At 45.9% G+C, this 26,454-nt stretch overlaps 2 protein-coding genes and 1 long non-coding RNA gene across 3 annotated transcripts in view; 1 reads left to right on the top strand and 2 right to left on the bottom strand.

The window, feature by feature from the left end:
- The window catches only part of SLC27A4 (solute carrier family 27 member 4), a 34,268-nt gene extending 30,318 nt beyond the window's left edge, over nt 1–3,950 (bottom strand). Inside the window, exon 1 of the mRNA XM_081179749.1 lies at nt 3,641–3,950. The gene's annotated coding sequence lies outside the window, so the exon portion shown is untranslated. The remainder of the gene's footprint in view (nt 1–3,640) is intronic.
- Nucleotides 1–26,454, top strand: part of LOC308579094 — a 60,195-nt gene that overhangs the window by 15,928 nt on the left and 17,813 nt on the right. The window lies entirely within an intron of this gene.
- COQ4 (coenzyme Q4) lies at nt 12,484–26,413 on the bottom strand. Its single transcript, XM_081179877.1, has 7 exons — nt 25,853–26,413; nt 23,903–24,073; nt 22,083–22,179; nt 20,357–20,459; nt 19,234–19,363; nt 16,372–16,465; nt 12,484–14,719 (listed from the first exon to the last, which is right to left on the bottom strand). Exons 1-7 carry the CDS (start codon nt 25,947–25,949, stop codon nt 14,557–14,559), a joined length of 855 nt encoding a protein of 284 aa, XP_081036003.1. The 5' UTR covers nt 25,950–26,413; the 3' UTR covers nt 12,484–14,556.

Here is a 26,454-nt window from a genome sequence, read left to right as displayed (position 1 = left end):
GTTCAATCCGCTATTCAACTACCCTTTGAGCCATTTGATAAAGGGAAACAAGTTTATTAAGCAGTCAAAGTGGGAACCCAGGAACTGGAAAGCAGAGCTCCTCTTACTCAACACTTGAGTTCACCATGGCTTATTATTGTGATGTAACACTGCTGCTTCTTACTCACTGTTACAAACCTGACAGTCTTGATTCCTTTGACTGGACCTGTCACCAAGCAACCAATGAGCAAGAATGGACTTGGCAAAAAGAATGTTCATGCCCCCAAATGATATTTTCCTTTAAAGCAGGAGAGTATCAGGTTTCATTTGGGAGACAGACAGATTCATGGGAATTGTTGATCAGGAGTCAAGCTGGATGAAAGGCATGTGGTGTGAGATGTGCGCGTGCTTTGAGCATCTGAGGCAGGTTTAGTGGTTTTGCTACCTGTTAGACTTGCTTCCACTGTATTCCACTTGTACATTTCTAATGAGAGACACACTATGAACACAAGGAAACCTCCCAGTGTTCTCTGCACGAGTGCAGAGGTAGGAGACTGTGGCACTCCAGATGTTGCAGGACCACAAAATCACCACCCCTGGCCTAGCACTGCCCTGTTGCCACACCGGCATGTTGTGCTCACTCCACATTTCTGAGCAGTCAGAAGTTCCAGGGATGCAGCACTTTTCAGGCTTGGCTCCCCTCAGAAGGTTGTTGTTGGAGGCTTAGTGCCATTTCGTAACATTAATGTTTATTTACAAATTTGTAGGCTGAGCACTCCAACAAAATGGGAAAGGGCCATCATGTGCCTTGAACGCAGTCCCTGGCATCTCTAGGTAAGGCTGGGAGAGAACCCTTTCTAAAGCCTTGGAGAGCTACTGCCAGCCAGTGTAGGCGATACAGAGCTGGATGGACCAATGGCCTGGCTCTGTATAAGGCAGCTTCCTGTGTTTGTAATAGCTTTGCACAACAGTCACTCACAAACACAGCCTTCCTTTTTAGCCTTTTAGCTGTGCTTCCTTTTTCCCCTCAAATACTGTGTGTTCTTTTGACGCATACATATCATTTAAATAACCAGTACTTGCCTTTCCCCCAACCTTCCCACTGTGGACTTTCAAAACCTTTGCAAAGCATAAGCCCATGATTAGACTCCTGATCCAGAGACGCAAAGCCCTGCACCATCTACGACAATGGTGAGCCTATCACAGTCCTGGTTGCCAGGGTGAAATATGGGCAAAGAAAGCTGCTTTGTGCCAAGTCAGACCAGGAGGGTCCAGCGCCCTCACCAGCCAAATTGGTGCCACCGCTGGCTGGGGCTGACAGCAGCTCTTGTCGAAATCCTCTGCAGGGCACTGCGTTGGGGAAGACTGGTCTCCCCTGACTAGCAGAGGTGGTGGGGTATTTCACCACTGCCTGCTAAGAAGCACTCTCCTTCTTCCAGTATTCTTCTTCTTCCAGTATTACAGTGGTACCTTGCTTTTCAAACTTAATCTGTTCTGGAAGTCGATTCCAAAACCAAAGCGTTCCAAAACCAAGGCACGCTTCCCCATAGAAAGTAATGCAAAACGGATTAATCCATTCTAGACTTCTAAAAGCAACCCCTAAAACAGCAATTTAACATTAATTTTGCTATCTAACAAGACCATTGATCCATAAAATGAAAGCAATAATCAATGTACTGTACAATAAAATAAATAAGACAGTATTGTAGATGATAAAAATTAAAATAACAATAATAATTCTTACCTACACTGATGATAGTCATTGTTTGGAGGGGGGGTGCTTTTATGCTTTTCTGCAGTCACACAATCAATCAATCAATCAATCAGTAGCTGAACTGGGTTCCACACAGTCATAAAAACAAATTTACCGAAAAAGCCTCAAAAACAAAAACACAAAATAAATAGCAAAAACAAAAGCACCAAACTTAATCTGTTCCAGAAGTTAGTTTGACTTCCGAAATGTTCGAAAACCAAGGCGCAGCTTCTGATTGGTGCAGGTGCCCCAGAAACAATAACTGACAGCCGCATCAGACGTTCGGCTTCCGAAAACGTTCGAAAACCGAACACTTACTTCTGGGTTTTCCGCATTTGGGAACCAAGGCATTTGAGAACCAAGGTATCACTGTACACGGCTTTGAAAATAACAACAACACACAGATACACTTATCTTTCCCAGTCCACCACCAACCAGTGATTTCCTTATGGCTGCCCTTTACATCTATATCTATATCTATATCTATACACACACACTGGAGTGAAAAGGACACCTTACGCTTGGAAAGGTGTGGTGATGCTTAAAAGGCACCTTAATGCTCAAAAAGCATTTATCTGGAGGCCAGGTGAGTAGAAGATCTGGGCCTCAGAGATCAGAACAGGGTCAGGAATGTGGAGGGGCCTTCTCAAAATCTCCACCCACCCCCAGACCTAGGTCTGAATGAGGCAATGTCCTGATCTCTTTAAGGTAATTTCTGTGCCACAGGAGAAGCACACACGACACACTCAGTGAAATTGTTGGGCTTTCAATTTCTGGCGGGTTTTGTGGTCATGCTGCAGAGAGTGAATCCCATAGTATCCTGGAGGAACTCTCTGCAGGTTAGCAAAGCAAAAACTGCGATTTATCCCCCATCCCTTTCAGTAAGAAATATTACACACATGCTGCCTTGGTTGCTTGAGAAAACAGGTGATTGCAGCAGGGAACTCTGGGATGGGGGAGGATTCTCACACATATCAAATTATCTTTTTTAGAAGAAGAAGACAAAGCCTTAGTATTATCTATTCATCTTATGTTTAGAGCCAGCCTTACTTCCCCCACCACCCAAAGAAACATTAAAACACCAGCTCCTAAGAATGGACTTAAAAATATCCACCACACTCATTCCTGAAATATGAGCCTTAAATTCTGAGAAGTCCTTTTCAGTGATATAAAACCAACATACAATTAAACATCCCAAATGGTAGCTCCCTCACCCCTCTACTCCATTTTACTCCACTCTGGTTATCTGCAAAGGAATAATAGAGTACTAGCTTCATCCAGGAGGAGCTAAGTTTAAAGTCCTCCCAGCTACACAGCAACCCACTGATGCTATTACGAAAAATAATGGGAAAGGAAGAAAGGGAGCAACGATAATAGGCAAGCCTGCTATTATAAGCCTCGTTAGACATAAACCAGACACAAGATGAGGCTGTGAAGAATGCACTCCTAGCAAGGTCTACTCAGAAGCAAGACCCGTTGAATCTAATGGCGCTTGCTCACAGGTAAGTGGAGGTAGGACTGCAGACTGAATTAGGGCGTCCGCAGCATTAAACCAAACGAAAGCATAGCTGGGGCCTGACAGCTAGGAAACGAAGGATATTATTATATATTATTACGCACACACAAAGGAGAAAATAAGGTCAATGGCCCCGCTTCTACACCCACTCCCCAAACAGAAAGTGGGGGGAGAGGCAGCTTTTTTTATAGGCATCTTTGCACAATAGCCCCCTTTCCTTAACACACACACACAAGTTGCGGGGGGTCTGTAGCCACCCGGCTTTAGAATGAGCAGCAGCATCCTGGGACGTACCCCCTGACAAAAGGCTCCCCTCTCTTTCCAGCCCCCACCCCCGATGTAGCGCTCTGTGATGCTGCAGCGCTATAGACACTGACACAGCAGCAACCCACCTCTCTCTGCTATCCTACGGAGCTCTGTGGCTACTGAGTGTCACAACACCGCATCCTCCTCGCGGGGCAGAGGATGCGGGTCCAGCAGTAACAGCTGGTTCAGCAGCTGTCAGAAGGGCAGGATCTTGTCTTCTCCTGCCTCCGCCTCCTCCTCCTCCTCTTGCAAAGGCTCTCCTGATCAGCCCAGCGGCTGCGGCTCCTCCTGGCTTTGGCACTTCCTTCCTCCTCCCTTTTCCACCTGCACTGCCCTCCCTCCCGCATGAGAATTGCAAGCGGGAGGAGAAAAGGAAGAAACCAAACGGCAGCAACAGCAGCTAGTCACTGATGCTGCAGGAGCTCTGGCAAAAGGGGGTCCTGCAGGGGGCGAGAGAGAGCAGCGCTCTGCCGCAATGCACCGCGGGATTTGTAGTCTTTCTTGCGCTCCGCAGCCTTGCACGTGGGTGGGGAAGGTCTGTGTGCTTTGACTTTCTTCCTTTCTTTACTCTTGCACTGCTTTTTCCTTCTCTCTTTCTCTCCCACTACCTAGCTCGGTTTCCTCCTGTCCCAGCCCCTGGTCCTACGGCAATGGCCCTCCCACCGCACGTTAAAACAATCCCAAGCAGTTTCACATATTTATTTTGTTTTTTGAGTAAAAGCTTCAGACAGCAAAGCAAGAGCTGGGAGTTTGCAAAAGAAGTTTCAAAGGAGAAGCGAAGAGGCTGGCGGTGTCCCCGCGCGCGCCTTGCAGAGTCGGTGGCCTTAAGACGCCTTTGCAAAGGGACAACTGGCGACAGGAAAAAGTACGGCTCTGTAATCAGATCAAGAGCTCAGCCGAGCCGCAACTGGTGGAGGGAGGGAGGGCAAAAAGACAACGGGCAGGATCAACCCCCGCTATCTAGCAGGCTCTGTGGCGCAATGGATAGCGCATTGGACTTCTAGACTAATGACTGGGTGAAGTCATTCAAAGGTTGTGGGTTCGAGTCCCACCAGAGTCGCGTTTTGCTGTGCTTCCTTCAACTCAAAACTTTAAAAGAAGTAAAAATAAACAAATAACACGACCAACTCCTCTGGGGGACAAAGTTGACTACATAAAAGTTTTGTTAAAATATTTTTAAAAATCTATTTATTCATTTTATTTTGTTATACCTTTTTTTTGCCAATATTTCGCATCAGTCGTAGCTGGAGACTCAAGTTGAAACCTGTAAGCCTGCTTAACTAAGAACTCACTTCTGGGTAGACGCTTGCAAGGTGACTTCCAGAGTGTCACAAAGTGGATTTGGTGCTCTTGCGCAGCAAACTCACTGCCCCCCCCCCAACAAACAGCACCATGGATATTATTTTTTTTGCAGTAAGGAAAGTCATGGTTGCTGAATTGCAGAGTTGGAAGGGAGGGTCATCTGGTCAAATATCCTGCAAAGCATGCTGCTCACAGTTATCTCTGGGTGGGCTCGAACCACCAACCTTCTACATAAGAGCTAGAAGCATTAACCCACAGTGCCACAGGCTCCACACATGCTTAGGTGAAGTAGTTGGATAATTTACCCTCAAGCAAATCGGAACGAGTGCTTGATGAACAGGACATATGGTACAGCCCTAAGGTTTCACCTGTAAATTAGGATGAGTATTTTTATTAACTGATTAACTGACAGATTAAGGCTGCAATCCCTAAGCCCATTTACCTGGGAGTATGCCTGATTGAAATCTCATGGACTTCTGAGTAGAAATGGGGCACTTCCAGACTGTCACTATTTTGGGGTGGGATTCAAACACACAGCTGCAAATTCAGGTTGTGCAGTTAGTCAACCGGGAGATCTTCGGCATCAAACTTGCTTCACATAAAAAAATCCAGCATGGGTGTAGCTTGGCTTTATTGGGGGGGGGGGAGGCTTTATGTTAGTGGGGGAAGAACCGAGTTATCTGTGATGCATTTGGTCAGGTAAGTATTTTTATTTATTTACTTGATTTATGGGGGAAACAGGTGCCCCACCCCCACCCTCCTTGGCTATGCCCATGGGATCCAGACATTGCAGTGGGGATAGTGATAGAGGAAATGTACCAAAAATTCCAGGATGACACCTCTTTGGTGCAACATCATCTAACCTCCCTGCAAGCAAATCAGGATGAATGCTCATTAAGGGCTCTTCCATACTGGGCCAGTCTGTAACTGGGCTTAATGTGGATCTCTAGAGTCCCTATGCTTTGAAAATCCAAATAGGAGAGTTGTACTGACTGCATAGGGAATCTTTGGGTTTAGGGAGAAGAAAGTGTGGGGGCAGAACTAATAGGTAGGGGGAAACACGTTGTTAACAGTATAGCGACATATGCCCGATGTTAATTAGGCTGGGAATTCTAAAGTCTAAGGACTGAAAGACTGACACATGGTCCTTGTAAAAAGACAAGCTCAGTTTAGCAAAGGAGTTGAGATAGGCTTAGTACAGTTTACTTGAATAATTCCCCTTCTTCTGTTTCACAGCTGGGATTAGTAATGTTTGCTGAGGAAGCCAGAAGCCAAAACTTTAACTAAGCAGTCATAAACCTATTTCTGTGCGGTCATTCATTTATTTGCAAATATTATAATTTAGTGTTCTTTGACAGTGTCTTTTTAGTATCTAAATCCTGCTTGATTGCTTTATTGTTGCTTACAAGAGGTAGATGTGACTAACTGGGAAACATTTCATTAATTGCTGTGTTGTTCTAATGAGATTGCTTTACTGTATATTTTCTTATGGTTGTTTATGTTTCAATGGGATCATTTACTCTGTATTTTAATTAGGAATATTTATATTTTAATATCTGTGCGCTGCTTTTCATATTTTGCTTAGAAATCTACCTTAGAATTACGTAGCATATAAATTATTATATTATGTCATTTTTACTGTACACCAAAAGCCTTTTTGCCCTTTCTGGGGCAGCTTAAGCAAGCGAATCTGACTTCACGTTGGCCCAGTATACCTGAAGGAGCGTCTCCACCCACATCGTTCTGCCTGGACGCTGAGGTCCAGTGCCGAGGGCCTTCTTGGTGGCAAAGCTACAGGGAACCAGGCAGAGGGCCTTCTTGGTAGTGGCGTCCGCCCTGTGGAACACCCTCCCATCAGATGTCAAAGTGATAAACAACTACCTGACATTCAGAAGACATCTGAAGGCAGCCCTGTTCAGAGAAGTTTTTAGTGTGTGACATTTTAGTGTATTTTTTGTCTTTGTTGGAAGCCGCCGAGAGTGGCTGGGGAAACCCAGCCAGATGGGTGGGGTACAAATAATAAATTATTATTATTACTATTATTGGTCATACTTTTTTTAAAAAAGGGAGGAACTTAAGTCTTTAAATGAGATGCTTGTTTGTTTGTTTAATAGAGGAATTGTACTCACCATTCCATCTGCAGAAGCCAGCTTACTACAGAAGTAACATGCCAGTGGCCCCCAACCCTTTGGGGCCCAGGGGACACATCTGGAAAGCTAAGAAACTACTGTGGGCATCACAAGCTCCCCATTTAACAAGAGAAAAGCTAGTGATGCTCAGAATGCACCCAAAACAGGCAAAACACGTACATGGTTTCTATGCCAGACAAATAAAACAGAGGCAAACAATGCAGGCAACCCACAACAAATCAAAAGTGAAAGCTGCCAATACTCTTACTTAAAATTAAAATGGGGAGTAGCAGAGTTGAGGCAAGTTGCAGGGCTGCTAACTTGAATAAAATATTGGGGGGCCCAAGTAAGCCCCACCCCGCATAATTGATCACATGGTGTGGCACGCACACACTATTTGAATGGCAATGCCCATGAACTTTTGGGGGTCCTGACCCCCTCAAATATTTTATTGGGGCCCCCTGAAGACCATGTTGCCCATAGGCACAATATTGTGTAGAAATTTTTCATTTTCAATCGTGCATAATCTTCGCCGCCCCTTCTCCAGAAAAGGAAAATGGATGTTGCATGTCACATTTTAGAAGGAAACTGGGCAAATGCTGTGTGTGAGAGTTAAGTACAAATAAACGAATAAATAATTCGTTATAATGATGAAGAAAGCAAGCAAGCAAGCAAACAAACATGGAAAGGCTTAAAATTACGAAGCAGAATCTGGGGGGAGGGCATCAGCTGGTGGCCCAGATCTCCTGCCCCTGCTCCTGCCCCCTTCTTTTTTTATTTAGTATTTTAAAAGCTGTTTGTAGAGTAGCTGGGCACAGCACTTGTGAAACGCCAGCCACCCACCATCTTAAATTCTATGCAGAGTTGTGTGTCAGGCGGCTAGCACAGAATAGGGCCATCATAAAGTAAACACTAGAACTACCCTGGTATCTGAGAGAAGGCACCAGTTACTGTGGAAAGAACGCTGCCACGCTGTGTGATTGCTTCCATGTCCCCCTCATGCCTGCTCAGCCTGCATAAAATGAAAACCTATTCTGACAAATTCACCGCAAGCCTGCAGCTCTGTGAAAGGAGCCCTTCCAGGCCAATCCTATGAAGGCAGAAAGGGAAGTTAACATCTGCCTTTGTTTACCACAGTGTGGCTTTTAATCCCTTTTGGTGATGTGGGTGTAGAAAGAAAGGGAGTCAGCTGCCTGGGAAAGGATGGAGAGGAGGAAAAGTTGCCAAGCAAGGCAGGCAGGCAGACTGAAGCAACTTGTGCAGAAGGGGAAAGGTCACAGCTCAGGGACAGAACATCTGCTTTGCATGCAGAAGGTCCCAAGATCAGTCTCTCAGTGGCATCTCCGGGTGGGGCTGGGAGCGATGCCCTGCCTGAAATCCTGGAGAACTGCTGCCAGCCACTTTCCCCACTCATAGGGAAAAGAGGAAATCTGTTATAGAATAATAAAAAAAGCAAATGTAAAATGACCAAGCAGGTGGGCAGGGAGGAAATGGTGGTTTGGCAAGGGGTGGGTGGGAATACAGGTGAAACTCGAAAAATTAGAATATCGTGGAAAAGTTCATTTATTTCAGTAATACAACTTGAAAGGTGAAACTAATATATGAGATCGACTCAGGACATGCAAAGCAAGATGTGCTTCTGCTTCTCAGAAGTCCAATCTTGCTCGATTTGCAATCCTTGTTTTGCTGATTTCCTTGAATATTCTCATTTTCTGAGATTGTTAATTTGGGGTTTTCATCAGCTGTACGCCATGATCATCGCAATGATAACAAATCAAGGCTTGGCATATCTCGCTTTGCATGTCATGAGTCGATCTCCTATATTAGTTTCACCTTTGAAGTTGAATTAATGAAATAAAGGAACTTTTCCACGATATTCCAATTTTTCGAGTTTCACCTGTATGGTATGAGTGGAATGTGAAAGGAGAATGGGAGAAGAAATTACAGCAGATGTGTTAACAATATCGGGCGGACACGTGGAAGCGAGAAAGAAGAATATAAAACAAACCTTCTTCTCTGTTTAGTGCCTTTGGCTCAGCAAAGTGTGCCTAAATCAGGGAGGATGGGTTACAACACCTCCAGAGCACTTAACCTGAGGGAAACTGAGTTATGGAACACCATGCTGCAAGGAAAGTGCTGTGGCGAAGAATTAAGCCATTTCCAAATACAAGTCAGATACAGGATTAGGTGCCAGTGACTGTCAGATGAATATGCCAAATTCTGCCTCCATTTTGAGGCTGGTTCTGCCCCCCTGCGCCCACATTGCAAGGCCAGTGACGTGGGCCTCAGTCTCAGTTTTTAGCAGTCTCACTGTGGGTCCTGGACTGATGCTATGATAACTTGGTATAAGGGCAGCATCTTCTGTCCCTAAGGATCGGTCAGCTTGACCATGTGCCCTTCTAGGGATGCAGTGAGGCCTGACCCCAGCATGGCATCCTTTTTTAAAAAGTGTGCTTAATCTGTACATGCTTACTTAGGAGAAAAGGCAGGTGTAGGCCCCTGAGCTGCAATGTGCTCTCTTCCCAGATTGGGGCCCTATGCAAGTTATATGCTGAAAATCACTCCCCTGCCTGCTATTTGCTCCCAAAGAGTAGTTTGAAATACTGTTAAGAAAGAACACCAGAAAGAGGGGTTTTTTTAAATACAAAAACCTGGCGCATGGCACCAATCCATCTCATCTGGAACACCAAGTGCCTACCTATATCTAGAAGGTTGCATGAGTAACAATACATGTCACACTTTGGATTTGGCAAACTTGCTAAAAAAAAAAAGGTGGTTACAAACGTTGTAGACGTTTGTATCTGCCTATGGGCAGACACAGTGCACAATGATGCTTTGATAATAACAACAACCACACACACACGCCACTCATCTGACTGGGTTACCCCAGCCACTCTGGGCGATAGCAGTATTTAAGGAAATCTGATAGCTTAGGGCTCCTTATAAGAGGAGCAGAGAACCTGCGGCCCGTCATGTGTTGCTGGACCACAACTGGCTGGGGCTGATGGAGTTGTGGGTCCAGCAACATCTGGCAGGCCACAGGGTCTCTACCCCTGCACTGAAAGATTATTCTATTCTGACAGATCAGTTTTCCCGGACAACTCAGTCCCACAAACCCAAACTGAACATATTGCCTGGCCTCCCAGCATTTACCAACAACTACAGATCATGCACCTGACTTGTGACATTTTAAGTCTTTGAAGTCATTACAAGGTGCTGTTGCAAAACCGTACTGCTGTGTTTCACTCCCAGACAGGTGGCTGATTCCAGGTAGGTATTAATTGCAGAATCAGTGCTCCTCATGCCTGCAATTTTATTTTATTGCAACATCCAGATTAAGACACTGGCACCAGAAATCCAGTCAGAGTTCTCTCCCACCCTCAGTTTAATATGTAATTAAACAACATCAGCACCTTCCCCCCCCCCAAACCCTGTTTGTGATATCACAAAGACCCATTCACCCTGTCTGTTAAGACAAAACTCTCAAAAGACTTCACAGACCTGCTGTAGCCTTAAGAGTCCTATATCAGCAGCAAGATGCCAACTTATCCTCAGTGGAGAGGTAAGGATGTACAGGTTTAGAGAAGGTGGTGGTGGGAATGGGTACAAGTAGCAATAAAACGGCAAAAGCAGAAGCCCCAGATGGGACTTCCAATAAGCATACTGGCAACTGCAGTACTTGGGAGATAATATAATCACCCCAATTTTGCAATGCTAATTAACACCTGTAATGGAAACGGAAACCAACCAGGCCAGTTTTTAAGGAGATCTGGGTCAGAGTTTAATCCTTTACTTTGTTGCCGACACCACATTTCTGGCCTGGGAGACATATGCCGGTGAACATCCCCACCCACTTGCAGGACAGAAAGCAGCACATCGTATTTCAAGGCCTGGTTTTTAAAATGCAGTACATTCTCACCTCAGTTTCTCTTCGGTCTACATCTTCGTATTTGCCACCAGCTTGGATGGCTTTAAAGGACAAATTAATGCTGCGTAAGACTATCAATGGCTACTTGCCATGAGACCTGTGTAAGACCTCCCTTGTTGGAGGCAGCGTGCCTCTGAGTACCAGCACTTTTGAGATCACAATTGGGCGAGGTATACAGGGCTGGAGCTGTTTAGAGCTTTAAAAGTCAGTCCCAACACTTTGAATTGAGCTCGGAAACGTACTGGGAGCCAATGTAGGTCTTTCAGGACTGGTGTTATGTGGTCTCGGCAGCCACACCCAGTCACCAGTCTACCTTTTGTATTCTGGATTAGTTGTAGTTTCTGGGTCACCTTCAAAGGTAGCCCCACATAGAGCGCATGGCAGTAGTCCAAGCGGGAGATAACCAGAGCATGCACCACTCTGGCGAGACAGCTGCAGGCGGGTAGGGTCTCAGCCTGCGTACCAGATGGAGCCCTGGACACAGAACTGACCTGCGCCTCCATGGACAGCTCTAAGTCCAAAATAACTCCCGGGCTGCACACCTGGTCCTTCAGGGGCACGGCTACCCCATTCAGGACCAGGGAGTCCTCCATAGTAAACCTGGCTGCAACAGCACTCTCCCCAATATGCAATTCCCAGCAACTGGTACAGTGGTGCCTCACAAGACGAAAAGAATCCGTTCTGTGATTCTCTTCGTCTAGCGGTTTTTTTGTCTTGCAAAGCAAGCCCATTGAAGGATTAGCGGATTAGCGCTATTAGCGGCTTATCGGATCAGCTGATAAGCGGCTTAGCGGCCTAGAAAAAGGGGGGGGAACCCGCAGGAACTTGCAAAACATTTTCGTCTTGCGAAGCAAGCCCATAGGAGATTTGTTTTGCGAAGCACCTCCAAAACGGAAAACTCTTTTGTCTAGCGAGTTTTCAGTCTTGCGAGGCATTCGTCTTGCGGGGCACCACTGTATTTAAAGGAATACTGCCATCAACAGTGGGGGAAGAATACAGCCATACTGATTAAAACTATTGATAGCCTCCGGAGTAGTGTTGTTTAATGGTTAGAGTTTTGAACTAGGACCTAAGAGCCCAAGGTTCAAATCCCTACTCGGGCACAAAGCTCACTGTGTGACTTTGGGCCAGTCATACTCTCAGACAAGCCTTCCTCACAGGATAAAATGTGGAGGAAAGGTTGGTTATGAATGCAATTAATCAACATATGTCAGGGTTGGGTTTTGCGCTGCAGTCTAGGCTGAGCCAGTAGTCAGGAAGAAATTGGCAGCCCAGCACCAAAGAAGAACCAAAAGATATAGTCAAGGGGCATGGTCCAAGGTCAAACTGGGAAGCCATAGGAGTCAAGGATGCAGGAATACTCTTGTACTGCAAGCAAAACCGAGCTGGAATAAGAAGTCCTTCCTGTCTAACACAATCCATTGGCCAATGTGTGCGGCCAGTCAGGCAAGGGTCTGAAGATACTTCCATGAAATGCTGCTACCTGCAGTTCAAAGCTTCACCACACAGTCCAGCTACACACATATCCAGCAGCCCTGACACAAAAAGACAACTGATCACATTAAGCATATTGTGTGTGCACTGGCGATTTATTAAGGAACTTACAGATATGAGTCTCTTTCCAGCTGTGATGGGCAGTTATCTCAGTCCCAACTGTAGAGTTGGAAGGGACCCCAAGGGTCATCCAGCCCAACCCCCTGCAATGCAGGAAACTCAACTGAAGCATCCAGGACAGATGGCCAACTCTGCTCAAAAACCTCCAAGGAAGGAGAGTCCACCACCTCCTGAGGGAGACCATTCCACTGTCAAACAGCTCTTGCCATCATAAAGTTCTTTCTAATGTTAAGTTGGAATCTTCTTTCTTGTAACTTGAATCCAGCGGCTTGGGTTCTAGCCTCCACAGCAAGAGAAAACAAGCTTGATCCATCTTCCATGTAGCAGCCCTTGAGATATTTGGTTATCGCATCTCCTCTCAGTCTCCTCTTTTCCAGGCTAAATGTACTCAACTCCTTCAACCGTTCCTCATATGGCGAGCATGCCCAAAGTCCAATATGGGGGCCTAATCCGGCCCCTTGGCTGATTTTATCTGGCCCCTGTGGCAGTTTATTTATTGGGGTTAAATCCCCCCAAAAAGCTCAAGAAGTTCACTTCATCAAATCTTGCCCTCTTTGAAAAAAGTTTGGGCACCCCTGTGATATATGGCTTGGTTTCCAGACCCTTGACCATCTTGGTCACCTTCCTCTGCATGTGTTCCAGCTTGTCAACATCCTTCTTAAACTGTGCTGCTAAGAACTGGACTTGGCCTTGTGCCTCTGTCCTTGGTGGAGACAAAGTCATGGGCAGCATTCTTCATTCCTTTCACCCAAAGGCGGTTTGTAGAGAGAGAGATCAACCACCCTGGTAGCCCAGGAGTAGGCAAACAATAGATGGTTGGATGATTTGCAAATATCTGTAGTTTCAGCTGTATTCACTGCAGAAACAAGCCCCACTGATGTAGAGCTAGAGGTCCAATGGGAGTAAATATCTGGATCCTGATGCCACCCTGGTTTAAAGCCCTCTTCGTCCAGAATTCACCCTGTAGCCTTAGCTCAAGGGGTGGAGAATCTTAGACAAAGGAGCATAATGTGATACAACTGGCCCCCACCCCCTAGGCTGCACCTCACCAGCCCTGCCCTGAAATGACCTTTCATGTTTTTACCTGACTGAAATGTGTCCTGGAACTGTGTTAACTAATGTCGCTTGCTTGCCTGGGTGGAGACATGTGAGGCTGGAATGCAGAGTATCTTGCAGCGGTCACATCCATCGATCCGCCCACTTGCCTCTGGCGTCGCCTACCACTGGAACGGGTTGCCCATGACAAAGAGACCTTTGACCTGCAAAAGGTTCTCCACTGCTGCTTTAAATTCACCCGGCCTCAGTTCTGCCTGTGACAGGAGTGGGGGGACGTGCCTAGTCCACTGGTCAACTGTGAGCTTTCGGCACACAGGGGCCTTTTGAAGCCCCTTTCAGAACACTATTTTACTCAGTGCTTTGAATGGGGCTTCTGAAGACCCCTGCAGATGATAAAACAACCAGTCTTTAGAGGCCCCTCTCAAAGCACTATCCGGCACTGCACTGGGAAAGGGGCTTTGCAGGCACTACAGATGAGCAGAAACATGCTCTTAGTATGTCCCACCCTTACTGCACCATCTGACCTTAGGTGTCAGGAAGATGGGCCTAATCAGGACTGCAGGCAGCAAATATCCCAGCCCTGGTCTATCAAACGGGAATATGCCAAGAATCCGCCTTGCTGGGCTGCTGTGCATTTATGTACAATCCACCATTTAGCGTTTCAGGCCTCTTCTCCGCCGGAGTTTTCAGGGTTTCAAATTTCCTTCCAGTGTTTTCACTGCTGTTTAAATGACTGAAGGGGCTTTGTGTTTTAAAACACTGTCTTACCATTTTAAATCGTCTGGTTGGAGCGGCAGGGAAAATGCAGAACATGCTGCCAACTGAATTAATAAACTTTTTGCTTGGCCAAACCGTGGCTGCTCAGCTGATCCAAGGCAAGCTGTGGTTTAACTTCTGAGACCCTAAATCTACTTCATCTACTGCTTCTTCAATGCCTGCCAGTGACTTTCCCCCCATTTTCCCCAGCAGAAATTTACACCGGAATTGCCGGAGGTGGCAGGATACCGATTTCGTGACGAAGAGAGTCTATGGTTTGCTCCCAGCGCTCCTCGTAATAGAAATTCAGGATGCAGTTGACGCTACTTCCACTCCGAACAGCCCATGGGATGAGCTCAGTGGTCAGAACACGCAGCTTCCTGGATGGACAGAGACGGAAATCCAAAAGTTATTTATTGGTTTGTTTTGATTCCATTCCTGAGTCGTTTCCCACAAAATATCTTGAAGCAGAAAAGAAATTACCATAGATTCCGGCGTATTAGGCGACTGGGCGTATAAGACAACCCCCCAAATTGGCAGCTGCCAATCTGGGGGGTCGACTTATACACCCAGTCGCCTAATACGTGGCAGCTTCGCTGGGCAGTGGCAGTGGCAGTGGGCAGCGGGCTCTGCGCCGGGAGGAAGCTGCCCGGCAAAGCTGCCCAGTGATGCTAAGCCGGCTTCGCTGGGCGGCTTCCTCCCGGTGCAGAACAGAGCCTGCTACCCACTGCTACTGCCCAGCGAACCCATACCCGGCGTATAAGATGAACCCTGACTTTTTAGAGGATTTTCTGGGGTTAAAAAGTCGTCTTATACACCGGAATCTACTGTACCCAACATAAAAAGCTAACTACAAACAATTCCATGTGGTGGCGGGGAGAGAGATTCAATTCAGAAACAGCCTGGGGCAAAGGTCTCCCCACAGAAAGGCTCTGTTGAAAAAGTAAGGTCCTTGATAGGCACCGGATGACACCTGCCTAATAACCAGGTGGGGAGGGTGCTCTGAAGGTTAGGTGCTGCCATGCTAAAGACCTGATTACAGTCATACCTCAGGTTACAGCCACTTCAGGTTGCGTTTTTTGGGGTTGCGGTATGCCGAAACCCAGAAGTACCAGAACGGGTTACTTCCGGGTTTCAGCAGTCGCGCATGCGCAGAAGAGCTAAATCGCACTTTGCGCAAGCGCACGAGCGGCGAATCGCAACCCGCGCATGCGCAGACACAGGTTGTGAACATGCATCCTGCACGGCTCACGATCGCAACCTGAGTGTCCACTGTACTATATTGTACAGAACAGACTTCCTGATACGGTGGCATCTGCAGGAGGACCTCTTTGGCTTGCTGTGACAGGTGAACTGAGGATCTGAGGAACGATGCCTCTGAATACCTCCTGTTGGGGAACAACAGTGGGAGAGAACAATGCGTCACGTCCCTACGGGGCTTCCCATTAGAGCTCCTGGTTGGCCGCTGTGGGATATGGGACGCTGGATAAGATAGGCCCAGCAGGGCTCTTCTTACATTAAAAATTGCTTAGGTAGAACTTCCTGTGTCAGTTCAAAGTAGACTCAGGTTCCTTCTTTAGTTGACTTTTTCCCAAACTAGGAAGTCCCCCTGTAATTTTCACTGCCCTTTTCTGAATCTCCAAACATAAAGGAGTTGATTGATCTGAGGTGAATGTTTGAAGGCCGGTCCAAGGCTTTCTGGCCTGACAGCCACACTACAGTGGTACCTTGGTTTGCATACGTCTTGGTTTGCATACGTTTTGGATGACAAACACGTCAAACTCGGAAGTGCTTGTCTTGGTTTGTAAACTTTTTTTGGATTACAACCCATTTTTTTTTTGGATTACGAACAAATTTTTTTGGGAGGCCCCATTGGCGGAAGCGCGCCTTGGGTTACAACCTGTTTTGGTTTACAAACGGACCTCCAGAACGGATTATGGTTGTAAACCAAGGTACCACTGTGTCTGTTTAGCAAACTAACAATGGACAAAATGTTTGCATGGAAGTTGCATTTAAAGGCTTCTCAACATACCAGGCGTTAAGGCGGAGTGGGCCAAATGCTGCTCCCAGAATGCACATGGGCAGGCCAGTCTGGACTGCCTCAAACCACTTTACCACGACTTCCCCTGAGAAAAAGCACCAGGAGATAAAAGAAAAGAAAATCTTTGTCACAACCTAACTATAAAGCTTTTAAGCCAATGGCGTGGCCTACATTTCATTTGGCTGATAGGTGAACGGAAACACCCAGGCAACTTTGGACCAGTTAAATGTCTTCCTGAATTCTAAGGCTTCGAAATTTCAGAAACAGCAATGACCTGTTCGGATATTTCTTTGCATCCATAAGGGTCAGATATTAGTTTGCAGCAGGTTTCATGAATTTTGCAAAAACAACGACGTTTTTAAAATTACATTTTAGGAATGTGGGAAGCTGCCTTAGGGGAGGCAACATGAGAATCTGACCCGTGACCCATCTAGCTCATTGCTGTCTACACTGGCTGGCAGGGCCCCAAAACAGTGCCTTGATGCCCACCAAGGCCGGGCCATTTTAAAAAAAAGTTTGGGGGGCTTTTTTGGGGGGGATTGGTGGTAGTGGCCTCTTCTTTAGAGACAGGTGTCGAAGCATCCAGAGATTTTAAAATAACTACTAGGGTGCTGTCGGGGCCTTGAAGGAGTTCAAAGCCCTTCTGCAATTTCAGTCAGGCTTCTACTGATACAGTAAAGAAGATAAAAGGGCAAATCTCCGAATGACTCATGGCCTGCCTCCTATAAATCCAGAACATTTGTGTTTAATGGCTCAGGGTTGATTGCACAATGCCCACATCCTCCATAGCCCACATTTCCTAGCCCTGCTCCAGTTCTCCTCTCCCTCTAGCTCAACCACCCCAATGACTCATGACATGGTTGGATCCTGAAAGTAGGTGAAAGGCAACTGCCACCCAACCTGTGAACATATTAATGCACAACCTGTGCCTGCTATGTGCTTCTTAAACGGTGCCAGAAGGTTGTGGCGGATATTGCTTCACACATGTACCATTTAGGCAGCAATCCTAGAGACACTTAACCTAGGAACGAGCCCCACGGGAGTCATTTCTGAGCACGTAGATTTGTGCTGCTACTCTCTGATTTATTGCCAAGATACAAGCAGTAAGTAGCCTCAACCAGAGCCAGGGGCTTTTCAACTCTGGCTCCAGCCTGGTGGAACGCTCTGCCTCATGAGACCAGGGCCCTGCAGGATCTGATTTCTTTCCACAGGGCCTGTAAGACAGAGTTGTTCCACTTGGCCTTTGGCTTGGAATCAACTTGATCCCCTCCCCGTCTTTCCTTTTTCCTTCTGTGATGGAACTCCTATTTGGGGACTTCCCTGGCTTTTTTCTGGCCCATTTAGGACCAGTCTGGATAGGTGGCCTTGGTGAAGACTTGACGTTTTCATCCCCAAAAAAGTTTCTGATTTGAGTTCCTACTGAAATGAGGCTGCATTTTAATGTTGTATTTTTATCATGTTTTTGTTGTATTTTAATCAATTGTTTTTATACCGGTGTTAGCCACTCTGAGCCCCGTCTTGGCTGGGGAGGGCGGGGTATAAATAAAATTTAATAATTAATAGTAATAAGTAATGCTTCTTCTTGCGGATATGACACCCAATATTGTAAACTCTTACAACTGATAAGAACACACAAACCAGTGACCAGAACTGCTTAGGAATTACATCTGACCACGAGGCCATTTGTGAAAGTGGAGGAAGTGATTTAACACCATGCTTATTAGCATAAATAGCAAAGGGGCTCCTCTCTCCTGCCTATTGCTCTCTGTCACTTTCTCCACAGATGCTGATCCCCAGATTCTACTTCACCAACTCCGTAGCGTACAATGAATGTGCTGCATCCAATGCCAAGCAACTTACATACACACAGCTCCAAGTAAGAAAATGCTTAGATCCATGTGGATAACTGACACATATTGGGACAAAAAAATTCTTAATTTCTCAACTAGTTCTCGAACGGTTCCATTTTCGAACATTTCGGTTCCCGAATGCCAAAAACCTGGAAGTAAATGCTCCGGTTTTCGAACGTTCCTCAGAATTTGAACGTCCGACGCAGCTTCCGCTTGAGTGCAAGAAGCTCTTGCAACCAATCGGAACCCGCACACCTCGGTTGCCAAACGTTTCAGAAGGTGAACGGTCTTCCGGAACGGGTTACATTCGACAAATGAGGTTTGACTGTACACTGATGAGGGTATGAACAGGCAGTTACTGACTAGGAACAAGATATTGAGGTAGTAGCAGGTAATTTGATGAAGGCACTGACTCAGTGTGCTGCAGCTGTGAAAAAGGCATTTTCCACAATAGGGATCATTAGGAAAGGAATTGAAAATAAAACTGCTGCTATCGTAATGCGCTTATACAAATCTATGGTGCAGCTGCATTTGAAATACGGTGTCAGGTTCTGATCACCTCACCTCAAAAAAGAACCCTGTGGAATTGGAAGAGGTTCAGAAAAGGACAACCAAAACAATCATGGGGATGGAGCGGCTCCCTTATGAAGAAAGCTTGCAGTGTTTGGGGCTTTTCAGTTTAGAGAAAAGGCAGGTAAAAGTGAAATGACAGAACTATGCATTAGGCATGGAGAAAGTGGGGAGGCAGAATTCCCCCCCCCCATAACACAAGTCATGTACACCCAATGAAGCTAAATGTAGCTAAGATTGTTGAAAAACTTTGCAGGAATGGTTTTAACCTCTTTTAAAACATGTATCTTATCTTATTTTCATCTTTTTGTGCACCGTTTTGATGACCCTAGGTTGTGAAACAGTTTCCAAATTTGTAAAATAAAGGAAAATAAAAGTGATGTAGTAAACAGGGCGACCAGATTCAACTCAGCCATAAGAAGCCTTGTCTCACCGAGCATATTGGTGGGCATGCCAAGAAGGGTGTGCATCAGATCATGGACCTCTCTATACCGCTGGACCACATAGGCCAATTCTTCATCATCTACAAACTTAGGAGGCATCCTGGTGTCTGGAGAGATTCTCTGCCAACCAGGAAAAAGAAAAAGTAGGCTCATGTGCATCCACTACTAAGGAGAGGTTGCAGCTCAGTGGCAGAACTTTGCATGCAGAAGGTCCCAAGTTTGACCCTTGGCCTCCCTGGTTAACAAGGAGCAGGTGGCAGCAGAGCGATGGCGAAAGACCCTGGAAAGATGCTGCCAGCCAGAGCTCTGTTGGATTATTAGTGATTAACCACTGATATTTTAATATATGATCTTTGACATTCTGCCTTTGGAGGTATTTCTAGATATGTGTACACATGTATGCTGACAAATTCGTATTATTCTAAGACAGGGGTTGGCAACCTAAGGCCCATGGGCCACAAGGGGCCCACGGGGGTCATTTAACCGGCCCACGAGCCGCCCCCCAACCGAGCCGCCCGCTTGGTAAGTTACCACGCACTGCGCTAAACCAGCGTGGTGCAGGGACTCATTTTCGTGGCACTGGAAACAGCACCTGCACAGATGCTAGAAATTGCGCCTGCGCAGACGCAGGCACCGGAAATCGCATCTGCACAGATGCCAGAAATGGTGGGCACGGGCGCACGTACTCACAATCCAGCCCACAGAGGGATCTCCACTGGAGTGAACCGACCCAGGCAAGGTAAACCTTGCCAACCCCTGTTCCAGGAAATTGGCACCCACTGACTCAGAGACTGAAGACACTGAGGACATTTAATGGAACATCACAGGATCAAAAGAGTGTGTTTTTGGGTGGAAGGAGAGGGGATTTCTTATCTATGTTTTCTATGCTTGGTTGTATTTGTAATGATTATCTATTATTATATTATAATTATTATATTTACACACACACACACACACAGCAATAAAGATTACTTTTCTGAAAACAGAAAGAACACTAAACCACTTGACATCAAATTTGGCCTGTGAGGCTGATCCAGAGAAAGACCATGGAACCAAAAAGGATCCCAACCCCTGCTCTATTGGAAACCCAGCCTTAAGCACTACTATACTCACATTATCGTCCAAAAACCGGACATACTCTCGGCCAAAGGTCCCGTCTGGAAGCCCCCGAAGTCCACGGATATCTAATGTGGAGAGGCGTATCCGAGGCCGTTCTCTGCAAGGGAAGGCAAATTGGACGATGGCTGGCTTAGCCTGTGAAATCCAGAGGGTTAGCTGACCTTTCTACAGCCCTATGGTTCTATTAAGGCACTGAAGCATGTAATGAGGGCAAATTGCCATACCTTTCTGTTAGGAATCTGTGGCCTGCCAGATGTTGCTGGAATCCCTCTTCCCAAGCACCCCAGCCAGCATGAGAAATGGTCAAGGATGATGGGAGCTGCAGTCCACTGGTATCTGAAGGACCACAGGATCTCCCATCCCAGCTTCAAGTAATTCAGAAATACTGAGCTTGAGCACAATCCAACTGCATCTAAATCCCGCCAACATCGATGGCAAGAGCTGAGAGTGCAACCCTTCAGGGCTTAGCATTTAAAGTTATGTTTTATTGTTAGTCTCTGTATTGGATCAGGTTATTATAAGATGTGTGTTCTTTGCTGTATATTTTATCGCTGTAAACCACCTTTTGCATAGCAATATAGAAAGGGGGTATACAAACTGAAAGTGAAATGAAAGTGAAATGGCTGGATCCATTGCACAAGTACAAAAAGCCCCATTTAAGTGATTCCTAAGTTAGGTGCATGCACAGGTTTGCAGTGTGAAATGCAGTAAATGTAGCCATTAAAACAAAATAAAAATCCAAAATCCATTTCATGGCAATACTTTTATTAACCTAGATCTCGCAAGCCAGTGTGCAGTTACTGTTAGTATATAAAGCCCTTAACAACTTGGCACCAGTTTACCTATGAGTTCTCCTTACCCCACATGTGCCCACTCAACTCTTAGATTGGCAGAACTGGCACTACTACAGGTGCCACATAATACCTACTCCACATTTGTAAGAATTCAAATGCTCTGTTTATCCATCCATTTATCAATCTATCACCAATCAGTAGATATTAGAAAGACGCTTGATCATTTAGTGTGGCAGCACCTACACTCTGGAACTCCCTGCCTATTGATATCAAGCAGGTATCTTCACCAAACTCTTTTTGGCGCCTGCTAACCTATCTGGAGGCTTACAAAGTCGAGGTAATTTTAATCTGTTTTAGTATTTTAACTTTTGCATGGTTGTGATTTTTTTCTTGATATTATTGTTTTATCTTTTGTAAAAAGCTTCAATTTTTTTTTTTACAATCAAGTGGCATATAAATTCTATGAAAATAAATAAATAAATTTCATCCCCCCCCCCCGCAACAGTTGTATAGCAATTCTGCAGCAACTGAGCACAGTGCTCACTAGGCTATCTCTTTTTAAAAGCATAAACACTACAAATGAGGAGTGTATTTTAGGATTGCAGACTTAAAATCCCCAGTTATAAATGTGTGCTTAATGTATGCTGAAGGCGAGTTACTAATCCTCATATGTGAACTCAAATATGAATAGATGTCCCCAAAGGGTACTAATCTCTGTAACTTAGGGGTGGAGAGCCTGCAGCCCTCCAAATATTTGCTGGAGTCCAATTCCCATCATCCCTAACCATTAGTCATGCTGGCTGGAGCTGATGGGAACTGCAGTTCCGCAAGAACTGGAGAGCTGCATGTCCACGAGCCCAGCTGCGACAGAATCTCTTCCCAGCTACAGACTAAAAACAAACCAAAACAAACACACATTCACATACTGTAGGATCCGATATCCCTCTGGGTCATTCCTCATCCTCTCCCTGAGGTTTCTCAGAGCTAGGTACCCTGTTGTCTCCCCAAGGACGGCCACCATATCTGTAAATGGAACCAAACAAGAGAGGAATACAGTGAGTTAGCAGGAACAGAGCTCAGGACAAGTCACAAAACTCACCAGAATGAAAACTTGCAGAGCAAATGAATGAATTTGGCATAGCAATGACATTCATCAACACAACAGCCTTCAAAGAGCCACCACTTTTAAAATGAGATTCAGTGAGCATGTGTGCAATAATGGGACCCATGAAGCCCTTCCTGGCCAGCCAACAGGAGAGGAATAGTGGCAAATCTGTGTATGCGACGGAGTCATGGCTGTTATTCCACATGGACTGCTAAGGGCAGGAATTTCACTGAGAACCTGGCAGAGCAGTCTTTGCCAGCCAAGTTCTCTCCAGATGTTTTAGACTGTAACTCCCATTAGGTCCAGCCAGCATGGCCAAGGGAGTTGTCGTCCAAAATAACTGCACGGGGGATCAGGTTGGCAGGTTGGTATAGAGTTTGACTGTGAGAAAGAGCTATGTTTGTTGATGATGATAATAATAATAATAATAATAATAATAATAATTATTATTATTATTATTATTATTATTATTATTATTATTATTATTATTATTATTATTTATACCCCGCCCTCCCCAGCCAAGGCCGGGCTCATAGCGGCTTACAAGCAATAATAAAAACAAGTTAAATGATTACAACTTAAAAACAAAAGTAAAAATACAACATTAAAATATTGAAACATTAAAATAAGAGATAAAATAGAAATTTTGCCAGCAAGTGTTGGAGAATTTTTTTAGTACTGCTAGGGAGGCATTTGCAGACCCCATGCCCACCAAAGCTCTTACGTGGCTTTTGGGCAAGATGTTGATTCCTCTGTTCCCAAGTTGCTTAAAAGCATTAGGGTTCCCAGGAGCTGACAGCTCACCAAAGTACCTCACCAAAGACTCTTGAGTAAGCTTAGTAGTCAATGATTAAGAGGAGAGGTCCTCTTGTGATTCAGGAACTGGTTAAGTTGGAGCAAGCAAAGGGTAGGAATAAATAGACAGTTCTCCAAATTAAGAGACGTGGAATGTGGAGTCTCCTAAATATCAGTATTGGGACCCATGCTTTTAAACTTGATCATATATGTTCTGCAGGTAGGGGTGAGCAGTGAGGTGGCCAAGTCTGCTCATGATACTAAATTGTTCAGGGTTGTTAAAACAGGGAGAGATTGTAAAGAGCTCCAAAAGGCCCTCTCCAAACTGTGTGAATGAGAAGTAAAATGGCAAATGTAATTCAGTGCAAACAAGTGTAAAGTGATGCATTATAAAAAGCAACTGAAAATAAAACTGTCAATAACATACTGCCCTCAAAGAAATCTATGGTGTGACCACATCTGGAATACTGTCAGCTCAGCGGGTGGGATTCTAAGGTTCTGTAGAAGTACAAAAACCCCACGACAACACAAAAACCACTCAACGAGGACTGAATGCTCAGTTAGCATGGAATGTGGGCTGCCAGAGGGAGTGGGGGGAAACCCAGAAAACTGGGGCTATTGAGGGGGACTGGAATGGAGAGTCCTGGGGGAAAGTATGACCGTCTCGCATCCAGAACAGGAGCACTCAACATTGTTTTGTTATCGGGGCCCCCTCTCCATCCATGTATACCCGTCAATTGAGGACAGCACTTCCTGATTCCCCCGGAAAGTACACAAGATACGTGTACTTCGCTTGCTAGCAAAACTAAATGCACACCTTGCACAAAATGGCATGCCCAAGCTCACCATGCCGGTAGGGATTGTAGAGAGCCATGAACGCTGAGCCAGCTGCCAGCAGGCCTTTCTGCAGAGGACTGGTGGGGATGTGTCCTGGATACAATGGGTAATATTTTTCTTCTCCTATGGTGCTGTCAGTGGCTGATGGCTGGTCAGTATGGCAGAGGAGACGTCCTGTACCTGAGGAAAAACAGCCCAATCAAAGGACAGGGATGAGCAACAGCTGACCTTCCTTTGTCCTATTTACTGATGCTAGTGGCAAGAAACTAGTGTGACCCCTCAAGTATCACCAGAAAAAAAGGATAAAAGCAAGCACAGATTGTTAGAAGAGCTTATGGTTTGGGTGAATTAGATTGAATTGCAGTTTCTGGAGTTAAAAGGCTTTATTCACGAAGGAGCTACTTATACACTGAGATGAAAAAGAGAAAATAGCAGACATCTTGTCTCAACACATTGGGAGAGAGAGAGAAAATAGGCTCTGCTCTCTAGGGATGGAGTTAACCTAGACAGAGAGGCTACTAGCAAGGAGTGGTTGGATCACTGGACAAACAGTAATATTGAATTTATTCTGTGTTTGCCAAATTGTTGGGATTTCTGTCATTTTTTTGAATTTTACTGATGTGCTCTATATTTTGGTATATTGGTATACTGATGTTTAGAATATTTGCTGCAAGACTCTTTGGGCGCAGTTCATTGTGGAAAAGTGGCACAAAAGTTAGCGCAATCAACCAATCAACTTTAAAATGTCACCCCCAATGTATATCTAAAAGGGAACAACAACAGCTTCAATACCCACATAAGAAGAGCCTGCTGGATCAGGCCAATGGCCCATGTAGTCCAACATCCTGTCCTCATAGCGGCCAACCAGAATCCTCAGTGAGAAACCCACTATCAGGACTCAAACACAAGAGCTGTGATTTCCAACCAATGGTATTCAGAAGCATTCCTGCCTCCAACTGAGTAACTAGAGCATAGTCATGATGGCTGGTAGCCATCTATAGCCTTATCCTCCTCCATGAATTAATTCAGTCCTCTTAAAGCCATCAAAGTTAGCCATTGCCACCTCCTGTGAGAGCAAATTCCACGGTTCAACTATGTGCCATGTAAAGAAGGCTTTCCTTGTACCAGTCCTGAATCTTCCATTTAGCTTTATTGGATGCCCACCAGTTCTGGAGTTACAAGAGGGAGAAAAGTTTTCTTCTCTCCACTTTCTCTACACCTAAAGGTACAGCTTCTGGTCATGTGGCCAGCATGACTAAGCCGCTTCTGGCGAACCAGAGCAGCGCACAGAAACGCCGTTTACCTTCCCTATTTATCTACTTGCACTTTGACGTGCTTTCAAACTGCTAGGTTGGCAGAAGCTGGGACTGAGCAACGGGAGCTCACCCTGTCGCAGGGATTCGAACCGCCAACCTTCAGATCGGCAAGTCCTAGGCTCTGTGGTTTAACACCCACGTCCCTTCCTAACTTCATAGCAGGATGTAATCTTAGCAGGGAACAGAAAACAGGGACAGCTGTGTGTGAAATGAGCTGGGGGTGAGTGGGAAAGAGAAGAGGCTCAGGACTACAATACCTCAAGGACCGTCTTTCCACATATAAACTCTAATCACCACGTGAAGCCCTTCTTCATGTACTCTCCTCCACGAGATCGGGAGAACGGCAATATTGAGAATGAACCTTTTCGTTTGTGGAATGCTCTTCCCACAGATTCACCTGGTGCCTTTGTTACATAGGTTTGGGAGCGAGGTGAAAAGATTCTGTTATAACCATATATTTGGCCAACTAAACAATCTATGGCCTTTTAAAAACTGTTTGTAGAAGGGGTTATTGCTATTGTTTATTGTTGTGGTGTGCATTTTTCTTTTTACACTGTAAACCGGCCTGTGATCTTCGGACGAAGGGCAGTATGGAAATCTAATAAATAATAATAATAGAGGGATAAACTGCAAGTGCACTTGCCTCTGATCAGGCAGAGATCAACGGCTCCTCTCAGGTCCCCTGCAAGGGGCAGCAAACTTCGGCTCCTCCTGGGTAGCAGCAGCAGCGCCAGAGCCATAGCTAGTTTTGCTTTATTCCCTTTTTGAACAAAAACTAAGGCAAGAATCCCAAAACGAAACACGCATTACCTTCTGCGGCCGGCAGGAGCTACCCGAATACTGCTCCTCGCAACCACCCACCCCTTCCCGCCTTACTCCCTGGTCTTCTGCGCTGCGCCTCCTCACGCCACTCGCCCCTTGATCCCTCCAAAACTCTCCTTTTTCTGCGCCTTTCCTATCTTCGCAGCAGCTCTTGTTTCCGGGAGGGCTGCATTTCGTGAGGGACTCACGAGGGCGGCGCCCACCGTGAGCGACGTGCGGAGGTTTCTGCGTATCCCCTCCCTAGTTTCGCAGCGGCGCTCGTTTCCGAGCGCGACGGCTGCGTTTCGCGAGGCGCCTTTGCGAAACACGGTGCGGAGGCGTTCTACGTGTCTTCTTTCCGCTTAGCGGCGGCGGCGCTTGTTTCATGACGCCCCCAAGATGGCGGCTCCGGGGGACGTGGTTGGAGGTTACACCTCTTGCCCT

Source organism: Podarcis bocagei, assembly GCF_964188305.1.
Source record: "Podarcis bocagei genome assembly, chromosome: Z".
NCBI lineage: Eukaryota > Metazoa > Chordata > Lepidosauria > Squamata > Lacertidae > Podarcis > Podarcis bocagei.
This window is presented reverse-complemented; position numbering and strand designations above follow the sequence as displayed.

What these genes read in the sequence shown, in the direction of transcription:
- COQ4 (XM_081179877.1), bottom strand. Translation starts at nt 25,949, where the DNA reads ATGGCTCTGGCGCTGCTGCTGCTACCCAGGAGGAGCCGAAGTTTGCTG. An exon ending in GAGGGATATCGGATCCTACA is followed by an intron (nt 20,460 to 22,082) that starts GTATGTGAATGT and finishes CTTCCCTTGCAG; the next exon opens with AGAACGGCCTCGGATACGCC. An exon ending in CATGCCCACCAATATGCTCG is followed by an intron (nt 16,466 to 19,233) that starts GTGAGACAAGGC and finishes GCTTTTTCTCAG; the next exon opens with GGGAAGTCGTGGTAAAGTGG.